Below are 21,335 nucleotides of genomic sequence, written 5' to 3'. Positions count from 1 at the left end.
ACTACATAATGGACTTACATTTATAATACACAAGTGGCTTCCAAATCTTTTTAAATTGTATAGTTTAACTTCAAACATTTGTTAAATAAGTTAAATATATTTGGATATTTAGGTAGATAAAAATGACTTTCTTTGCATGATATAATAAAATATCAAATCAAGTGTAATCTAAAAATTTTAAAGGCACAGCACAAACACACTTTTCAAGAAACATATTTCATAAAAGAGGTGTATTAGGTGTAAAATGTTTACATAATACTTGTATTTTCCAAAACTTAGGCAAAAAATTATTTGAACATTTTCTAGTTGAGGAACATGTCCAGACACATTGAGATGAGAAGTCATTGAAAGTCAAGTTACACAGCAGTCGAAGTTAATTCCGAGAAAAGGTCTAGCATTATTTGTTTGTAGATGTCACTTTGTTTGATATTTTATTACCTAAAGCAATTAAATTCCTACACTTTTAATTGTGACTTAAGGGTCCAAAAACTCTGTATATGAGCTACTGTGTATTTACGACATTACATTCTTTTTATTTGCAGTATAAGCAGATAAATTTGCAGCATTAGAAACACTCTCTTTATAAGCTATCTTCCTGAATTTTCACAGAATATGCTATTGCACAGCACTAGTAATGCATGCATGCACGCACGCACACACATGCATTACCTATTTCAGATAAATATGCAGTAAATGAAGTCTGAAGTAAGCATTTGTATGGTATGGTTTTAATGATGACATTGTGTACAGGTAAAAAATAAAATAAAAATATTAAGTCACAGGTCATGTCCAAAGTGACTAAATGCAATACAGATAGAAATCCTTGTGCGGCCCTTATCACTGCAGTGATACTAACACTAACTGTACTATCAGCTACTTGAGGCACAGTTAATAAGACCACAGAACAGAGGTAAACATATCAAAGAACAGAGAAGCTGCAAATATTTACAAAGTGTAAGGTACAGAAAACATCTCACGGCTCTAACAACCAAACTCTGCATTTGGTCACAAGATACTGTATATGGTCATGGCATATTTAGTTTAAAGCAGTCCTCTTCAAATTGGCAAACCTTGCATATGTTGAGTAATCGAAACCAAATAACATAACAGTTGGAGACAAAGTGTTAAGTTCATTGCGCTGCAAGTAAAAAGGTAAGACTTGTTTCATTGTTGAATTGACTGTGACTCAAAAAGCATATTTATATTATGCTTTGACCAAACCGCAACCCCGTCCCTGATGTATAATACAGTTTCATTTCTCATAAGCACCGAAACTGACTTGTGTTTTAGGTAGTAATATTTACTTAAACAGAGCTGCAGGAATATAGCGAAGTTTCTCTAATCTACTTTTGGCATACTCTTAACTTCATTAAGCCTCTTTGACAAAGGAAAAAAGAAGTGTTATTGTTAGCACTGCCAAGATGACATTGAGACACTGAAAACCAAAAACAATGTCTGACAACTAGCTTTGCAACTACAATACAATGAATCATTTTAATTTCTGCTTACATTGCATGTTTTGTACTGTACAGAAATATGTGAAATAGTGAAGCGGCACCATTCAAAACTTCCCTTAGCCAGAAAATGCATTTCATATGTGAAGGTTTGATCTGACATTGCCAAGTAACAATACTGTTGGTATTTGGGACACCCAATCCAGGCGAACCTTCCTTTGGGCAAATGAAGGACTGGAGCTGTAAAACCCTCATGTAAATATATCTTCGCTTGAGGATGCCACAAATACAGAGAGAAAATTGTAATGCTCAGGACATTTCTGTTAAAATGGCCACTTAAGATGTGCCCAAGTCTTTTTTGCTGACTTCAAGAAGGGAGCAATTCACCATTGGACAGAAAAGTGTCATTCTACAACTTACAAAGCAACAAACCAAACAAAAACAGACAGGAAAGCTCTCTTTGTTCTACTAGATCAGTGGAGAAACAAAGATGCCTGGATTTACAGGTCAAGTCAACTGTTTATAAGTTTGTTGGACGTGAGCTGTGGAAATGCTGGCTTAAACTGAAGATGAATGAGAGCTTGCAGTAAGGCAGATAAAGAGTGATCATTTTAGTGCACGTGAGCTGAGAAAAAGGGGTGCTGGGTTAGGAGTGGGCATTTTAGGGTTGAGTGCTCCACCAGCCCTCTTGCCAAGCCTTGATGTCAGTATGATTGGCCCCAGCGCAATCTTTCAAAATGAAAAACAAGTCTCTTTTCTCTCTCCCCCCCCAAAAAAAAATGAACAGTACAAAATAAAATAAAAATCTTAATAAAGTAAAATAAGCCTAAGGCTTAGCAGTCGCTCTTCCAAAGTTTGATCGTTTTGTCATTTTCTAGTGCTGCTGATGCGATGATGTTTTCTGTGGGGTGGCAGGCGGTCGAGATCACCACATCTAGATGGAAAGAGATATGAAATAGAAGAATATTTTCAAAAACCATTATATTTGCAGTTATCATGCATGTGACGGATTTCTCTGATCAGTATAATTTGTCTGTAAACACATGCATGGATATAATGAAACACTGATGCGTGGACAATCGTGTCAGAAAATCATTAATCATTCTGAACGAGTTTGATTCATATATTAAAAGATCGTTCGCCTTGTTACAGATATGATGCATTGAACACTGCTGCAGGTTATATAAAACACTCTACCTTACAGAATGTTAATTTTTAAGGCCTGAGTATACTTCAGTTGTCCACATTGCTGATCGCTCTGCGCACAGTGCGTGACGCAACTTTCGTCATCAGTACAGTCTGCGTTGCCTGACCGCGTAAGGCTCAGATTTTCTCGACCTGTGGATGCAGTCCTCATTTGTGTGCATCATCAGCCATTGACTACTAAAAGAGCATCACAAACCATCTGTAGTGGGCATGCGTCAAATGTGTTCGTATTCGCTCACAGCCAGAAGAGTAACGTAGTCGACCGGGTGCAATCTGATCGGGAATGCAGGAAAAACGAAGTATACCCGGGCCTTTAGAGGCAAGAGAACTGATTCCTTGTCAAATTAGAAAGAAATCTTTGTTTTACCGGCAGTACATTTTATCTGTGATCAGCTTTCCTAAAGATATGGCCAGTTTTGCAGTCCACCAATAACATTAAAGCCACGGTTTTCAAACTGGGAGGCAGGGGGGCACCAGAGCTTGTCAGGAGAGGTGCGGAGATTGATGATAAATTCAAGTAAAATCAAAAGATACATAAACACAAGAAAATGTATCGTTATGATAAATGAAAATTAATAGCTTAATGGACCGTAGTCCAGCTTAATAGACCATATCTTTATGTTGTTATAATACAATTAAATGCCGTGAACAAATGCATACCAAGCGAGAGCGCATCCGTGATGTACCGGTTGCACGAGCGCGAATCTCTCCGCTCGCACACAGATTTAGTTTGCTCTCGCACAAAACTGAAAGCGCGCTCTCAAATATATGCTGCTCTCTTATGAAATCTCCCTGCTCTCGCTCAGAGTGCGTGTGCATGCTCAAAAAGTGTCCTGTGCACTCGCAAATCTATTATAACACAAATAGCTCTGTCTCTTTTCATCTGTAACGACGCGTCCATTACGAGTTCAACATGATATCAGGTCAATGTGTTTTCATGTGTTTGTAACAAGTGCAGTTTCACATGGAGATGGACACTGGCTCATGTGATGCAAGTTTATCATCATAATATAGGCTAAAAATAGTTAAGTAATTCCACTGTCGTAAGGGTAAACATGTATTTTTAATAAAAATAATGCAGAATACGGTTTCATTTTATTAATAGAAATATTTATAGCCATTAATCACACACCAGTGTATGACGTATTGCCAAATTAGTCTGTCAGACTGAATTTAAGGTTATTGAACATCATTGGTGAATTGCTCCAACGACTACAATATGATGAATTTTGATAATATAACGCTACAGGAAAATACCTAATAAAACGTCAAATAAGTGGCCAGAATGTACTGCTGTTTTTAGTGAAAAAAACAAAACAAAAAAAACGATATTTTCGACATTTAGCATAGGTTATCTTATTTATTATTAACTTGACTATTATATAGGCCTATATACAACAATACTGTATGTATATAAATCTGAAGAAAAAAAAAAAAAAAAAAAAAAAAAGGTGGGTACATTTTGTCAGAGGGGGGCTTACTGTTTAAGACTTTGCAAACCCCTACATTAAAGCGACAGCAGTAGGACAACCCACAAGTGATTCCACAGTACAGCGACAAAGTCACTGGCAGTGTGAACTGGGCTTAAAAAGTTATTGTCCTAACCAGCTGTGATGTGTAGCATGAGCAACATTTTGTCAGTCACGTTGTTTCTATTTCTGGCCCACCCACTGTAAAATCTCATTGGTCCAAAACAACATCTCTCAAATACGTATGGTAAATAACTGTTTTTAATAATCCCCCACCTGTGTGTCCCTGTAGTTTCTGTACGATCTCCTTGGTCTGAAGGTTCCAGATATAGACCATGTTGTCCTCTGAGCCAGAGACAATCCACTGAGAACAGAAAAATAACTTTTTAAAATCCTTCAATGCATTACCAGTTGTACCTAATTTATACTGTGTATTATCATTATATAATAATAATTAAAAAAAAAAATAATTTACAGTTGAAGTCAGTAGTTTACATACACCTTAGCCAAATGCATTTAAACTTCACAATTCCTGTCTTAGGTCAGTTAGGATCACTACTTTATTTTAAGAATGTGAAATATTGAGGGTCACATGGCGCCATGCAGGGGTCGGACATGTGAATGGTGAGCTCTGCGCACTTTGCTAGTTTTTAATTCTTTTTGTGTCTTAAACTGGTGAGATTCGATACATCCTGCTACATAACTGTTCAATGAAGTCAACATGTCAAAGAACTCAAAATCCTTGGGCTCTGGAGATATTAAAAGACACTTACATACTCAAGCTGATATTCAGGGGCAAAAGTGAAGCAAAAGTGTGTAAGCCCCCTAGAGCAACATTGACGCATCACAGGATGTGTAAAAATCTTGGTCTTACAGATATTTGGAGACTTTTGAACCCATCTGGAAGGGACTATAAAAAAAAATAAATTTCATCAGTTCATAAGATTTATTCTTTTTTTTTAATATCTAAGTCCTTCATTTCATCTGTTGCTGATTGTTCAATTGGAAACATTTTAGTCTCAGATCACGCCCTGGTGAGTTTAGAGGTGTTGCCACATATAGTTCATAAAGAAATCATATAGTTGGCGCTTTAATGTATCCCTTTTGCGAAATCCTGATTTCCAACAAATGTTAAAGGCTGAAATCAATGTTTATATGGAGACCAACTGGTCCTCAGTATCCTCTGTGGGCGTGGCTTAGGAGGCACTTAAGGCGGTTCTTAGGGGTCAGATCATACAGTATGCCTCATTCATCAAAAAATCCAAAGCACGATAACTTGTGGAGTTGGAAGGGAATATTAAAAGTGCCGAGGCAGAGCTGAAGCACCGAATGTCGTCTGATGGCCTCAGAGGATTGACCTGATTGAAATACAGATATAATACTATTTTGTTACGGAAGGTGGAGTTTTGGTTATTCAGGGCAAGACAGTCATACTTTGAGTCAGGGGACAAAGCAGGGAAGCTTTTGGCTAGAAATATAAAGCAGAGAGAGTCTTTTTCTACCATTCCCTCAGTGAACTCTGCTGGTGGTGAAATATTTACCTCAGCCATTGATATTAATAATGCTTTTAAAGAATTCTATCTTGATCTCTATAGTTCCACATCTTTGTCTACTGATGAAGATTTTAGAAACTTTGTGGAACCATTAGAACTCCCTAAACTGACGACTGAGCAAAAAAATTCTCTTGATTCTGAGATAACCTTGGAGGAGCTTGGCGAGTTAATTAAGGCCTTGCCTACAGGAAAGGCTTCAGGGCCAGATGGCTTTGCCGCTGAGTTTTTTAGATCTTATACTACAGAACTGGCTCCACTTTTGTTAGAAGTTTATATGGAATCATTAAAGAATGGAAAGCTTCCACCAACCATGACACAAGCCCGGATCAGTCTGATTTTTAAAAAAGACAAAGATCCAAGCGAGTGTAAGAGTTATCGTCCAAATTCCCTGATCCAGCTAGACATTAAAATATTATCAAAAATTTTGGCTAACGTATTAAGTTATGACATCCCTTATACATATAGATCAGGTGGGGTTTATTCGGGGCCGCAGCTCTTCTGATAACATTAGGCGTTTCATCAGTATTATGTGGTCAGTGGCGAATGATCAGAATCCGGTCGCGGCCATCTCACTTGACACCAAAAATGTGTTTGTTATGGTAGAATGGGATTATCTTTTTAAGATTTTGGAAATATATGGGTTCGGGAATACTTTTATTGGATGGATTAAGTTACTTAATAGACACCCGGTACCGGCGGTACAAACAAATGGATGAATTTCAGATTATATTACTCTGGATAAAACCCGGGTTTCCCTCTTTCCCCATTATTGTTCTGACTTGCCCTGGAACCATTAGCGGCCGCGATAAGAAGGGAAGATGATTTTCAAGGGGTGTTGCAGGAGGTATGGCACATAAGGTTTTGCTTTACGCAAATATTTTATTATTCGTCTCTGACCCCATTAGATCTATGCCTTGCCTTCATAGAATTATTAATTCCTTTTCTAAGTTCTCGGAATATAGAGTCAATTGGTCTAAATCTGAAGCTTTGTCTCTGACAGCGTATTGCCCAGTAACTGCTTTCCAGCCAGGCGCTTTCCAGTGGCCCAAACAGGGCATTAAGTATTTGGGCATTTTATTCCAAGCAAATTTGTCTGATTTAGTTAGAGTTAGTTAGTTAGTTAGTTTGACGCCTTAATAAAAAATGCTTTCGAGCGATGTAGGCAGGTGGGCTTCATTACATTTATCTATGATTTCGAAGGTTAATATTATTAAAATGAATTGTATTCCAAAATTAAAATACCTGCTACAATCTCTCCCTGTTGATGTCCCCTTCTCTTATTTTAAGCAATTTGATAGCATAGCGAAGTACTTCATTTGGAATGGTAAGCGTCCTAGACTGCATTTTAATAAGTTACATAGGCCGATTGACAAAGGTGGGCTAGGCCTACCCAAGATTTTGTTTTATTATTATGCATTTGGTCTCAGACATTTGGCCCACTGGTCGCTTCCACCTGAAAGAGCCCCTCCCTGGTTTTGTATTGGACAGGAAGTTCTTGCCCCTATTTTGCCATTGCAAAGCCTTTCTATCAAACTAATCGGAGAAGTTACACCCCGTTATCTCGCATTTGCACTCAGTATGGACAAAAGTGTCCAAAGTGTTTAATTCAGACATTTATTTAAATGTTGCCTCAAGCATATGGCTGAACCCTAAATTATGTATTAATAAATCCCCTTTATGCTGGTGAGAGTGGATTGTGAGGGGAGTTACTACACTCGTGACCTGTATGAGAATGGAGTGTTGAGATCTTTTGAGAATTTGGTTCAATATCTTGGGATTCCCAGATCTCAGTTTTATAGGTATTTACAGCTGCGCCACCTGCTCTGTATTGTTTTTGGGAGTAGCACACACACCCCTAAAACGGCAGATACTCTGGGAGAAGTGATTACTGCTTTTGGAAAAGGTCATGAAGCATCAGTGTATTTACTCCCTGCTAATTCAGAGTCTGGGGGACAGAGCTTCAACTTCTCTCAAGAGATTATGGGAGAAAGATATAAATTTGGTATTGGAGGAGGGATTGTGGGCTAGGATTCTAAAAAAGGTCAAGTCTGCAACTAGAGATGCAAGGGTGCGCCTTATGCAATTCAAGATTTTACACAGATTCTATTGGACCCCCTCTAGATTGTATAGGTTTGGTCTTAAAGACACACCCACCTGCTGGCGATGCCAATCAGAAGTTGGAGACACAACCCATGTCTTTTGGGGGGTGTTAAGATACAAGAATTTTGGTTAAAGGTTCAGAGTTGTTTGTGTGAGGTTTTGGGCACTCAAATTTTACTTTGCCCCAGACTTTTTATTTTGGGCGATGGGGCGGTCATAAATTTGGGGGATAAACATATAAAAAATTGGATTCTGACCAGTATCATGATTGGCAGACAAATTATTGTAAGGGGTTGGAAGTCGGAAAGAGCGCCATCCTTTCCAGAGTGGTGTGCGGAGATGGGGAGAATGGCAGCTTTTGAGGAGGTGGCAAATAGAAGGCTGGGGTTTAGGGACTTGTTTATCAGGAAATGGGGTAATTATTTAAAGTTTTTGGGGTACTCTCGGGGAGGAGATGGAGAGAGAGAAGTCTAGTTTAATTATGTATGTTTATTATATATTTAATTTTTCTTTTTTTGTGTGTATTATTAAATGTGACCACAGGGGTGTTCGTTGGGGGTTAGAGTGGGGCTGGTGATTGGGGAGGGATATTAGTGGGGGTTAAATGTTAAATGTTGATTCAATGTGTTTGTGTTGTGTTTTTCTCTGTTGTGTACTTCTGAATCAATAAAAATTTTTTAATTACAACAAAAAAACAAAAAAAGAACGTGAAATATCAAAATAATAGTAGAGAGAATGATTTATTTCAGCTTTTATTTCTTTCATCACATTCCCAGTGTGCCAGAAGTTTACATACACTTTGTTAGTATTTGGTAGCATTGCCTTTTAATTGGTTAACTTGGGTCAAACGTTTTGGGTAGCCTTCCACAAGCTTCTCACAATGAGTTACTGGAATTTTGGCCCATTCCTCCAGACAGAACTGGTGTAACTGAGTCAGGTTTGTAAGCCTCCTTGCTCGCACACACTTTCAGTTCTGCCCACACATTTTCTATCAGACTGAGGTCAGGACTTTGTGATAATACCTTAACTTTGTTGTCCTTATGCCATTTTGCCACAGCTTTGGAGGTATGCTTGGGGTCATTGTCCATTTGGAAGACCCATTTGCGACCAAGCATTAACTTCCTGGCTGATGTCTTGAGATGTTGCTTCAATATATCCACATCATTTTCCTTCCTCATGATGCCATCTATTTTGTGAAGTGCACCAGTCCTCCTGCAGCCCCACAACATGATGCTGCCATCCCCATGCTTCACGGTTGGGATGGTGTTCTTCGGCTTGCAAGCCTTACACTTTTTCCTCCAAACATAAAGATGGTCATTATGGCCAAACAGTTAAATTTTTGTTTCATCAAACCAGAGGACATTTCTCCAAAAAGTAAGATCTTTGTCCCCATGTGCACTTGCAAACTCTGTCTTTTTTATGGCAGTTTTGGAGCAGTGGCTTCTTCCTTGCTGAGCAGCCTTTCAGGTTATGTCGATATAGGACTCGTTTTACTGTGGATATAGATACTTGTCTACCTGTTTCCTCCAGCATCTTCACAAGTTCCTTTGCCGTTGTTCTGGGATTGATTTGCACTTTTCGCAACAAACTACGTTAAACTCTAGGAGACAGTCTCCTTCCTGCGTCTCCTTCCTGAGCGTTATGATGGCTGCGTGGTCCCATGGCGTTTATACTTACATACTATTGTTTGAACAGATGAACGTGGTACCTTCAGGCATTTGGAAATTGCTCCCAAGGATGAACCAGGCTTGTGGAGGTCCACAGTTTTTTTTTCTGAGGTCTTGGCTGTATTCTTTTGATTTTCCCATGATGTCAAGTAAAGAGGCACTGAGTTTGAAAGTAGGCCTTAAAATACATCCACAGGTACACATCCAATTGACTCCAATTAGCCTACCAGAAGCTAATTGCCTAAAGGCTTGACATAATTTTCTGGAATTTTTCCAAGCTGCTTAAAAGCACAGTTAACTTGGTGTATGTAAACTTCTGACCCAATAGAATTATATGTCAATTGAAAGTGAAACAATCTGTCTGTAAACAATTGCTGGAAAAATTACTCATGTCATGCACAATGTAGATATCCTAAATGACTTGCCAAAACTATAGTTTGCTAATATGAAATCTGTGGTATGGTTGAAAAATGAGTTTTATACCACAGGCCTGTTGAATGCTTGATTCTGATTGGTTCACGGACATTCTATGGTGTGCCATTATATTTCAAGTAAATGCAAGGCTATAAAGTAGTTTCAGGTCTTGACCGCATAACGGTTCCATTTCACTTTGCCAAATTATTTCAGTTATTTCAAAGAGCCCTACAAGCTTCCACAACAATATAACCAATTCAAACAAAATAATTGGTTAAAGTAAATCGGTGAAGAACATCAAAACAATGTCTAAAATATCCTACATTTATTTCAATTTCGGTTAAAAGAGCCCTTGCGCTCCCTTGTCTTCCCCGAACTTACACACGCTCACACACACACACACACACGTACGCGCACACACCTGCATGCACTACCTTTTTACTCCAATGCCGAAAAGCAGCGCATCCTCCGTTACTAGTTCTAACGTGACATTTTCAAATTAGCAATGAAGGCTTGAGCTGTATCAAAGCTAGATACACTTGCTCAATACAACAGTTTCTATATTATCTGTGTGAAAAACCCTCGCACTCCCCCTCTCACACACACTTCCACACTTGAGGACACACATTATACCTGTACCACACACACTTAAGGCCCAAACATACTCTTGAGAGAAAAACAGAGTCGTAATGTCAGCGCACACTCCGGCATCTCAGTGGGGATAAAAAAAAGTTCTAAGGTTTACAACGGGAATATGGCGACACGCATCTTGGCGGTTTCGAAGCGATGTTACTTCTGATGAGAGCTGCAACAAAAAAAAGGTAATCTCTCATTTTCTGAGTTTCTCTCTTTCGATCCCTCAAATACAAACTCACACACACATACACAACACACGCACAAACGCACTAACTTGTTACTCCAGTAAAAACCTCACAATCCTCCGTTGCTAGTTCTAACGTGACGTTTTCGAATTAGCAACGAAGGCTCGGACTGTATTAAAGCAGGACGCTGAATCTGTAGCTAAAGAAAGTAGCTCCACTCATAAGAGCATTTTAGGGATGAAAACCAGAAAATGTCTTGAGATAAAAAAAAAGAACGATGTCTTAAAGTGTGGTAACCGTAGTATAAGGTCCGTCCTCAATTATTCCTTACTTAATGATTTCAACCTAAGTGTATGTAAGCTTCTGTCTTCAACTGTACCAAAATTTTATACTACAGGGAATGATCATTTAATTAGTAAGCATGTTCACTGTCTGTACTGAGTGTATTGTGCATAACAATAAGTTTAGTTTGAAGTATACATACCTTTCCACCAGTGACAGAGAAATTTGCAAATATGCAGTATTTCTCGTTTTTATGACCGGTGTATGTTTTCAAGCACTAAACAGGTGAGAAGCATGTCATTATATGCCAATTAAGCATTATTTTCACTTATTTAAAAATGTCACACACAAAAAAAAAAAAAAAGGAAAAGGTACCTTTCCTTTGCTGTAGTCCCAAAGTTTCAAAGTGCTAAAATAGAAAGAAAATGCATATTTCTTTTCAAAAGGCCATTGATTACTACACACAATAGTTCCAAGACTATTTTTTTTTTTTTTAAAGCAGCATAAAAGGCTCAGAACAACAAGAGCTATATGACTCACTTATCCAGTGTGGCAGCCAAAATGTATTTGCCATTGGGAGAGAACTTCACAAAGGACACAGGTGGGTTGTCATCATCTGGGGAATATGTGCACAGTTTTATATATATATATATGCATTACGGCTTTTCCTTCTTCACATTTATGTATATTTTACTAGTCTCTTGTTAGCTGCGTATGGATTGCTGCTTCATCCATAGTCTGAATTTAACTTAAGTGGTTTTGTGTAGATGATTTACTTACCGATGAGTGTTTTAAGGCACTGGCCTGATGCTGTGTCCCAGATACGACTGTTCAAAAATTAAAGTATATAATAGTTAGTTATTCATCTCTCACATCTTTATACATCATTCAAACAACTAGCTCATGCCATGGCCAAGTTAACTTACCAAAGTCCGTCATAACTGCTGGACACAATCAATGAGCCATCTCTATTGAAATGAACCTAAAACAAAAATACATTTCAACAATTAAAAATGGTCGCAGAAAGTGGTAAAATATAGTATATCATCCACAATACAGTTATGAATGTGGTATTCTGATTGGAAAAACAAGGGTCAAAGGTCTAGTCAGAAAGACTCTTACTGCAGAGACAGGGTCAGAGTGAGCGGGCAGGGTCTTCAGGCACTTCCCCGTTTTAACATCCCAAATCCTCACGCTCTCGTCAAACTGCAGAGGAGATAATCGATCACATTTACTCATGTCTGAATTAACATCATTGTTCTTATGCAAAATGGGAAAACTGTTTAATTATTCAGCAACATAATTGCATAACTACTTTAAAAATTCACATTATTTGGGAATAACTATTTGTGGCAAAAATAAGCCACAACATCGTAGCGACTAATTATTAGAAGGACAACAGAATATAAACCAGCCATTAGTTACAAAAGTGTTCACAAATGGCAGATCAATCAAATTAACAACAGTAAACAGACAGGCTCAAGCAATAACACAGCTTGTCTGGTGACCAAACAAACCCAATGGACTTACGGATCCAGAAACGATCAGGTTGGACTGAGGGTTGAAGTTGCAGCAAAAGACATAGTTGCTGTGGCCCTTCAAAGTTTTCAAACATTTGCCCTGGTAATGGAAAACAAGAGAAAGGGAAAAAAGCTTATGAAAAACTATGTGACTAAAATGTATGTGATTAGCCACTGGCTGGTGAACATTCAGATTTCATTCAGCAGTGATTGTGAAGTATATTGCCAATAAAGTTCAGCATCCTTTCATTGAGTGTTGAGAGTTAAAGTTTGATTCAACTCCATATAATGTGTCCAAAGACGAGATCCACGCAATCCATTTGTCATTGAATTATATCTTTTTTAATATTCTTTCTGTTCTCTACAGTTAGTTGTTGATCCAAAAAAAAAAAAAGTTTAACTCTAATCACGAATAGCAAGGATGAGGTAAAACCATTCAAGTCTCTCTCATTAATATGCGCTCATACAGAAAAGACAGTTTCCTTAAAGAGACAGTAACAATTTTTAGCATGAGTTCTACAATTCAGTGTAAATACTTGTAAATAGTATAAATTATGCTTTAAACAATAAACATGACAAAATATAATTTGCAATATAATATCATATTAATTGACAGAAAACATGGATTTGTACATTTCTAAAGGCTAAAAATGTGACAAATTATGAAAAACAAAATAATTTGTAAAATTAATATAATATATACAATATAATATCATATTAATTGACAGAAAACATGGATTTTCATTTTTTTTAAAAAGCTAAAATGTGACCAAAATTATGAAAACCATATAATATAATTTGTAAAAAAAAATTTTTTTTTGTAATGGACCAAGTTAGAAGGTCCCCTGTATAATTAAGAGCATAAGCTGGGTGAGAATTTCTTTCATATGTAAGTAAAATAGACATAACAGAAATACACCCATATGAATTTATAACGAATCAGAATCAAAAGCATGTCAATAGGAATCAAATCGGGAAATCCGTATATTCACAGTGTACTACCTCCAAAGTTGCTTTGCATTTATATATTTAGAAATTTGGCCTGCCATGTGCTGCTGACTTACAGAGCTCACATCCCAGATCTTTAGGGTCTTGTCATCAGAAGCTGAGACTAGAAGGTTAGAGTCCGAGGACCAGGCCACATCCGAAATGCCCTGCAGGTTAGAGACAAATCAAGTTAAACTGAGTCACTACATAAAATATCAGCAGCATTGCTCTGAGATCGTGGATCCTTTACTCACAAGTTTGTGTCCAGATATCGTCTTCTCAAACTTCCCATCATATGCTCCCCAGATTTTGATCAGCTTATCAGCAGCTGGATGAGGGTAAAAAATTATTCTTTATTTAATAACATAAATAACATTCGAGTTTAGGTACTTGTACTTACATGAGCTGGCAAGCCACTCCCCACTTGGACTAAACTTGACGGAAGAGACTGCTTTTGTATGTCCAGCCAATGTGAATTTCAAAGTGTAGTTTGGCTTCGCAGGTGCTGACTACATGAGCGTTAGAAAAAAAGAACTCACTTCAATACAAGGCAACAGTGAAGGAGAACTGACATCATCACGAATCATGTTAGACAAGTGCACGCAGCAGTATAATGGAACACTGGCTAAAGGCTTCTATGGTTAGGCCTCTGTAAACCTGGGATGTGTTCTTTACCTTACTCTGGCTGGCAGAGGCAGCAGATGCCGGTTGTGTTTTAGTAGCCTCTGTGTCTGGTTTCTTCTCCTCAGTTGCCATGGTGACCAAGTTGGAGAGAATAGGTTTATGGAAGCAGGTTCCACGTCAGCCTGACTACCAAAGGGAGAAGTACTAGTGAGAGTTTGTATGACATAATCCTCTAATTAGAAAGAGACTCACATATTGTATTGTACTGTTTAAAGCCATATCATTGCCAAAGGCGATTTTTCATGGCAAGAACAAGATGAAAGAAAGAAATTGCATTCAAAGTACATCCTTATACTTTTAAATGTGCCAGGTAATAAATTGTTGGTTGTTACAACACCCTAATATCTATGTAATAACATTCAATTACCTAAATCAATTATAAAGAGACAAGTGCTGACATGTAAAAACACTTTGCACATGCTGTCATTAAGCCACCCAAACCCAACTTTTGTTATAAGCATGCGATTAAGGAAGATGAAAACAACTTATACACTAAAATAATCATGATAATATCATAACAGCTTGTCTCATCTCCAAAACATGAATCAGAAGACAGGTGGCAATGAGATATTGACTAAACAAACATCTTCACACACAGAAATCATCTAGAGGGTAGCTATTATATATACATCATGATGGTTTTGTTGTTTTTGTTTGTTTGTCCTGTGTTTAGTAATCTTTTTCCAATCAGTTTTACCAGAGACGAACTGCTGAACATTCGACAGCATTTACCAGTCAATCTTTTCCCGGATTTGGAATATTCGGACGTTTTGTTTGACATTTTAGTCTGTGGCATGGCTTTGTTGTTTAAACACGCTATGAGACGAGCAGGCGCGCTGGTCAAACTCGAGTTGGCGGGGATTTCGAACAACGCTGCCGAGCATTCATCTTGCGAATCTCTGCTCTCTCTCTAACAAAACGGACAAACTACATCTCCTCACCCGCACAAACAAGGACTTTTCAACCTCTGCTGCCTTGTGCTTCAGAAACCTGGCTGAGTGAAGCCATTCCGGACAGCGCGTTACATCTGCCGGGCTTTCAGCTGTTCAGAGCGGATCGCATCACGGAGTTAAAGGGGAAAACGAGAGGCTGTGGAACTTGCTTTTACATCAATGAAAGTTGGTGTACAGATGTAACAACGTTAAAGACGATGTGCTGTCCTAATTTGGAAGCACTCTTTATTATCTGTAAGCCTTTCTGCTCGCCGCGGGAGTTTTCCTCGTTTATTCTGGTGAGTGTGTATATCGTGCCAAATGTGTGTTTGAATGCGGCGCTGCAACAGCTGGCTGATCAAATCACAGACACAGAACAACAATACCCGGACTCAGTTATTATTATTCTTGGGGATTTTAACAAAGCAAACCTCACACGTGAACTGCCCAAATACAAACAGCACATTACATGCCCCACCAGAGACAGAAACATACTGGATCACTGCTACACAACAATAAAGGATGCATATCGCTCTGTCCCTAGAGCAGCTTTGGGACTCTCTGTTCACTCTCTGGTTCATCTTCTTCCAACCTACAGACAGATATTAAAATCTGCTAAGACTGCATTAAGGACAGTAAAGAGATGGACCAATGAAGCAGAGCGGGAACTACAAGCCTGCTTTGACTGCACTGATTGGAGTGTTTTTGAGGCTGCAGCCACAGACCTGGACGAGCTCACAGATACCGTTACATCATATATCAGTTTCTGTGAGGATATGTGCATTCCTACTAGGACTTATTGAACAATGACAAACCATGGTTTACAGCGGAACTCAGGCAGCTTCGTCAGGCCAAAGAGGATGCTTACAGAGTAGGGGATAAAGTCTTGTATAATCAGGCCAGGAACACACTGAATAAGGCAGAGTGGCTAAAAGAAGATACTCTGAGAAGCTGAAAAACAAGTTTTCAGCTAACGACCCTGCATCAGTGTGGAGTGGCATGAAACAACTTATGAATTACAGGACTCCTACCCTCAACCCTGTAGGGAACCAACAACTGGCTGACGACCTGAATGTGTTCTACAGCAGATTTGAAAGGCCCAATCTCACACCCCACACCCACTCTGACCTTCACTTCACACAAACACCAACACCTCCTGCAACCCCCCTCCTGCTACTCAACCTGCACTTAAGATATGTGAAGATGATGTGAGCTGCGTCTTTCGAAAACAAAGGATAAGGAAAGCACAGGGCCCAAATGGCGTTTCACCTGCGTGTCTTAGATCCTGTGCTAACCAGCTGGCCCCCATCTTCACACAGATCTTCAATAGATCACTGGAGCAGTGTGAAGTCCCATGCTGCTTCAAACATTCCACTATCATCCCCATCCCAAAGAAAGCAAAAATCACAGGACATAAATACTACAGACCTGTCGCCCTGACGTCTGTGGTCATGAAGTCATTTAAGAGACTGGTGTTGGCCCACCTGAAGGACATCACTGGACCCTTTCTAGATCCCCTTCAATTTGCTTATCGAGCAAACAGGTCTGTGGATGATGCAGTCAACATGGGATTGCATCATATCCTGCAACATCTGGTCAGACCAGGGACATATGCAAGGATCCTTTTTGTGGACTTCAGTTCGGCTTTCAACACCATCATCCCAGCTATTCTCCGGACTAAATTACACCAACTCTCTGTTCCCACGTCTATCTATCAGTGGATTACCAGCTTTCTGACAGACAGGCAGCAGCTTGTGAGACAGGGGAAATTCACTTCCAGCACCTGTACAATCAGCACTGGTGCCCCCCAGGGATGTGTGCTCTCCCCACTACACCAATGACTGCATCGCCAAGAACCCCTCTGTCAAGCTCCTGAAGTTTGCAGACAACACCACAAGTCTACATACAGAAGGGAGGTTAAACAGCTGGCTGTCTGGTGCAGTTAAAACAACCTTGAGCTGAACATGCTCAAAACAGTGGAGATGATAGTGGACTTTAGGAGGAACACCCCAACACTGTCCCCCCTCAGTGGAGTCATTCAGGTTCCTGGGCACTACCATCTCACAGGACCTGAAGTGGGAGACCCACATTGACTCCATTGCGAAAAAGGCCCAGCAGAGGATGTACTTCCTTCTACAGGGTAGAACCTGCTACAGGCGCTGCTGATACAGTTCTACTCAGCAGTCATTGAGTCTGTCCTCTGCATTTCAATAACTGTCTGGTTTGGTTCAGCTATGAAATCAGACATCAGAAGACTACAAAGGACAGTTCGGAATGGTGAGAGGATTATTGGTTGCCCCCTGCCCCGCCTTCAAGAACTATACACTTCCAGAGTGAGGAAAAAGGCTGGAAAAATCACTCTGGACCCCACTCACCCTGCCCACTACCTTTTTGAACTGTTGCCTTCTGGCCGACGCTTCAGAGCTCTGAGCACCAGAACCATCAGGCACAGGAACAGTTTTTTCCCCCCAGGCTATCCATCTCATGAAAAGTTAAAACTCCCCCTTTGAGCAATAATTAATGTGCAATACACAGCTTAGTCTTTTTATATTATCCAACACATCCTACCTCTTCTGCCATTACATTCCCTTGCACTGTACATAACCGATTTGTATTTAGATTTGCACTACGTATGTGTATGTATGTACATGTATATATATTAATATATGTGTGTGTGTGTGTGTGTGTGTGTGTGTGTGTATATATATATATATATATGTGTGTGTATGTATGTATGTGTGTGTGTGTGTGTGTGTGTGTGTGTATATATATATATATGTCTACTGTGTATTCTATATATACTTTTTTCTTTTCAATGTTTATATATTTTTTATTCAATTTTAGTTATTTTTTAAAAGTCTTGTTGCTGTTTTTGTATTGTGTACTGGAAGCTCCTGTCACCAAAACAAATTCCTTGTATGTGTAAGCATACTTGGCAATAAAGCTCATTCTGATTCTGATTCTAAAACCTAGCTATAATTCAAAGAGCTCTTGTCGATGTCAAAGGGTACATCAGTGAAAACACCACTGCACCACATTGACTGTTAGCAGGTTAGCTTTTCGGCTATATGAAAAACGCAGGGCCTCCGAAAAACGATGGATCATCTGCAAAGCCACCCGTATATACACTTTTCATGCAGGTTACACGTCTTTATGTCTTATTTCAGAGTATTTCCGCGTTTTATTCAGCGATCCGTTCCATCCCCCGTAAAAGAAATGAATTACGGACTGATGGATCTCTTTTCTCTGCACATGCCTCTTACATTCAGACAACAAAAGCAGCGAGAAAAATCACTCACCGGCGGCTCCTGAGGGGGGGAATAAGAACTGCTTTCGGCTACTAGGAAGAGCCCGCGGTTGCGCAGGAAAATGGATTTGTTTATTAACAATGTGACAGTCCGTTTTGATCGTACAGTGTGTTAGTAATCGTACTGAAGGCGATGGTGGATGAGCCAGTTCACTGCTGGCGGTAATGTGGCAGTAAATGCGCATGCGCACAGCACAACGGTGACCAGAGAGGGACATTTTTTTCAAACGCCTACTAGTAAAACCGTAATGTTTATGAAAGGCACCATGTGGCACCAGCATCGAGAGAGGTCTGTCTGTGTCCTGCAAGACTACTACAAGACACGCCCACTACCCGGCACGCCAACTCTAAATAACCAGCGAAGTCCTGAAGTCTTGGAACAGTTAGATGCCATATTCAACACTGTTGTGTTTATTTGGAGTCATGCAGCAACCATAAACATCTACACCTATCCATAACTCTAAACCTAACCATAACCACAAAGATTTAAAAAAAAAAAATTAAAAGTTGGTAAAATCATTAAATATACCGCAAATTAAAAGTTCTTTGAAATTCATTCATTCCGCCGTATCAGTAGGTGGCGACAGTGTAACAGATTGATGAATACACATCCCTAACACTTCTAAAGCCTTAGAATTTAGGTACTTAGAAATGAAAACTACCATCAGACATACAATATGTCTTAACTGCTTAAATTATTGACCCACATACAATAAATAATAATATTCTTACTTCAGTATGATCATATTCCATATCAAAATTTAACAGCTGTTTTCGATTGAACAATATTATTTACTGCAATCAAAATAAATGCAATGACACAGAGCGTTTGTTTGTATACAGTAACTTCATCATTAGATGAACCAGTTAAGCTAACTGAACAAAACAGAACAGATAAACGTGTATTTTACCATTTATAACTTTTTAAAATTATTATTATTGAACAAGCAGAAAATGTAATTTTAAGTTACTGTAGCAATAGAATCGCTTGATGTTCCAAAGGGGGCGTTACGTACAATGGGCGTGTCGTGAAGTGCGTGTTCCTTGTAGTCTTGCGGGATACAGATATGCTTGACGCTTTCTTAATAGGTGCTCTTTATACGTGATCTCTCTATTATTTGTTCTCATTTATGCAAATGTAAATAAAGTATTTTGGTAATAATACATTTCGTATATAAAAATACACTCCTTTCCCTTTTTAAAACATTTCATCATTCCAAACACTTACGTCCAATACACAACATACATATTTCCAGTTAGGATTACACTCCGGATTACATTTAGGATTACACTCCAAGTACACTTAATACATAAATATGGAAGAAAAAAATTAAGAAAAATTGAGGAGAGAAATGATACAATTAAACAAACTATAAAAATGTCAGTGTTTTATACAAAGGCATTTCAATAAGTTCAGTAACTTGATAGGATTCTTTTTTTTCATGAACTTCCATGATCTGAAAACAATTTCTCTTTGACCCAGTAGGGTATAGGCAGAAACTTTTGGGTGGCTGGGCCAAGAGAAATTATCGATTGCATGAGATCTGTGAACTTTTTACTTATTTAATTTGATTTTTAAATGTATTATTATGATTTTGTATTTATTTTTTACGTTTGAATGTTTATCTATTTGTTTCTAGGGCATTTCTAGGACATTTAGCTACTAAAGGTTGCCTATTTTTTAGAATATTTAAAGATAAATGAACAATTTTCGTGTTTGTGTATACACTCAGAAATTTTTTGTTTTATTTGCATAATATGGAATGTTAGGAGGCCTTGTGGCTGAGAACAAATATTAAATATTTTATGGGTATTCGGGGGATTTACCCTCGAATTAAAAAAATAAATATATATATATATATATATATATATATATATATATATATATATATATATATATATATATATATATATATATAGACGTAGAATTAACCATTTTTGGTAATTTTTTTCCTAGAGCCCAATTTGCTATCATGTCTTTGGATGGATGAAAATTACAAAAATTGTCACTATGTCTCCGCTATGGTTTACTGTCAGTAAAATTACTTTTTTCTCTGATCGTGCCACTGTGTCGCAACTCTCATTAAAGTGGGGGAGACGTTGCTGTGATAGCGAGGTAAGAGAGAAAAATCATAAAGAAATCAGGTTCCGAGGTAGAAAAAAAGAAATTCTGAGCACTTGTGACTGTTTAAAAAAAAAATCATAGCAATACATTTATTACACATATGATATTTAGAATAACATCATTTTATTTCAGTCGTACGGGGAAAAAGAGGCTGGAGTTTAGAAAACATCTTACGAGTTTTGAGAGCATATTTTATCATCCAAAATAATTTATTTCAGAATATCTTATCTATGCCATAAAGAGCTGCTTTTGATGCAATGAATAGAAGTTATAACGAATACAATAATCAATTAATACATATTATATGAGTAATTAACATTATTTTATCAAAAAAAAAAAAAAAAAAAAAAAGTGTATGACAAATATGACAGTTGTTACTAATATTTTATTAGACAGGGAAAATAAAGTGGTTGGAACTGCTGCAGGATATACAAATAGCTTTGTTACAATGAGAGCAAGCCAGTTTAGTTTTTTTGAAAGCTTTGATGCTGACATTATCCAGCCCAACAGCCTCTGACCTTAGTGGTTTGTGGTTCGAGGCCAGCAAGCTTTTGGTGGCACCGGCCCACCAGTGGCTACGCCAGTGGTTTGACCATTTTGAAATCAGCTGGGTCTAGATAAATGTATCATCATGTATATAGATTTTGGCTGGATGGTACATATATATGATTGACAATAAATTAGCCTATTTATCATTATGCTCCACGATTAATATAGCCAAAATATATGTTACCATTCTGACATATGATCTATAACAAATTCTTGCACTTTATGGTGCAAAGACATATATAATAATTTTGTCAATTATATTGCT

At 38.2% G+C, this 21,335-nt stretch overlaps 1 protein-coding gene across 2 annotated transcripts; it reads right to left on the bottom strand.

Moving 5' to 3' along the window:
* Positions 1-712: 712 nt before the first annotated feature.
* Positions 713-18,558, bottom strand: LOC127431087 (WD repeat-containing protein 5). 2 transcript variants are annotated; one of them, XM_051681341.1, is made up of 14 exons: positions 18,389-18,558; positions 14,149-14,283; positions 13,874-13,982; positions 13,728-13,801; positions 13,551-13,640; positions 12,497-12,586; positions 12,089-12,172; positions 11,893-11,948; positions 11,747-11,793; positions 11,507-11,582; positions 11,342-11,375; positions 11,169-11,243; positions 4,406-4,493; positions 713-2,388 (listed from the first exon to the last, which is right to left on the bottom strand). In XM_051681341.1, the coding sequence occupies exons 2-14, from the start codon at positions 14,227-14,229 to the stop codon at positions 2,288-2,290; spliced, it is 1,005 nt and encodes a 334-aa protein (XP_051537301.1). In that variant the 5' UTR covers positions 14,230-14,283; positions 18,389-18,558; the 3' UTR covers positions 713-2,287. The 2 variants fall into 2 exon arrangements, with proteins under 2 accessions (XP_051537301.1, XP_051537302.1); XM_051681342.1 differs by having other exon boundaries at positions 14,149-14,279.
* Between the last annotated feature and the right edge of the window lie 2,777 nt (positions 18,559-21,335).

Source organism: Myxocyprinus asiaticus, chromosome 40, assembly GCF_019703515.2.
Source record: "Myxocyprinus asiaticus isolate MX2 ecotype Aquarium Trade chromosome 40, UBuf_Myxa_2, whole genome shotgun sequence".
NCBI lineage: Eukaryota > Metazoa > Chordata > Actinopteri > Cypriniformes > Catostomidae > Myxocyprinus > Myxocyprinus asiaticus.
Note: the sequence above shows the minus strand (reverse complement) of the source record. Positions and strands in the feature narration are given on the sequence as shown.

Bases quoted from the DNA above. Each gene is read 5' to 3' on its own strand.
- LOC127431087 (XM_051681341.1), bottom strand. From the start codon at position 14,229: ATGGCAACTGAGGAGAAGAAACCAGACACAGAGGCTACTAAAACACAA. The intron at 13,983-14,148 runs GTAAAGAACACA...ACGCTCATGTAG, and splicing joins CCTCTGCCAGCCAGAGTAAG to TCAGCACCTGCGAAGCCAAA. The intron at 4,494-11,168 runs GTATGTATACTT...TTCTGTTCTCAG, and splicing joins TCTCTGTCACTGGTGGAAAG to TGGATTGTCTCTGGCTCAGA.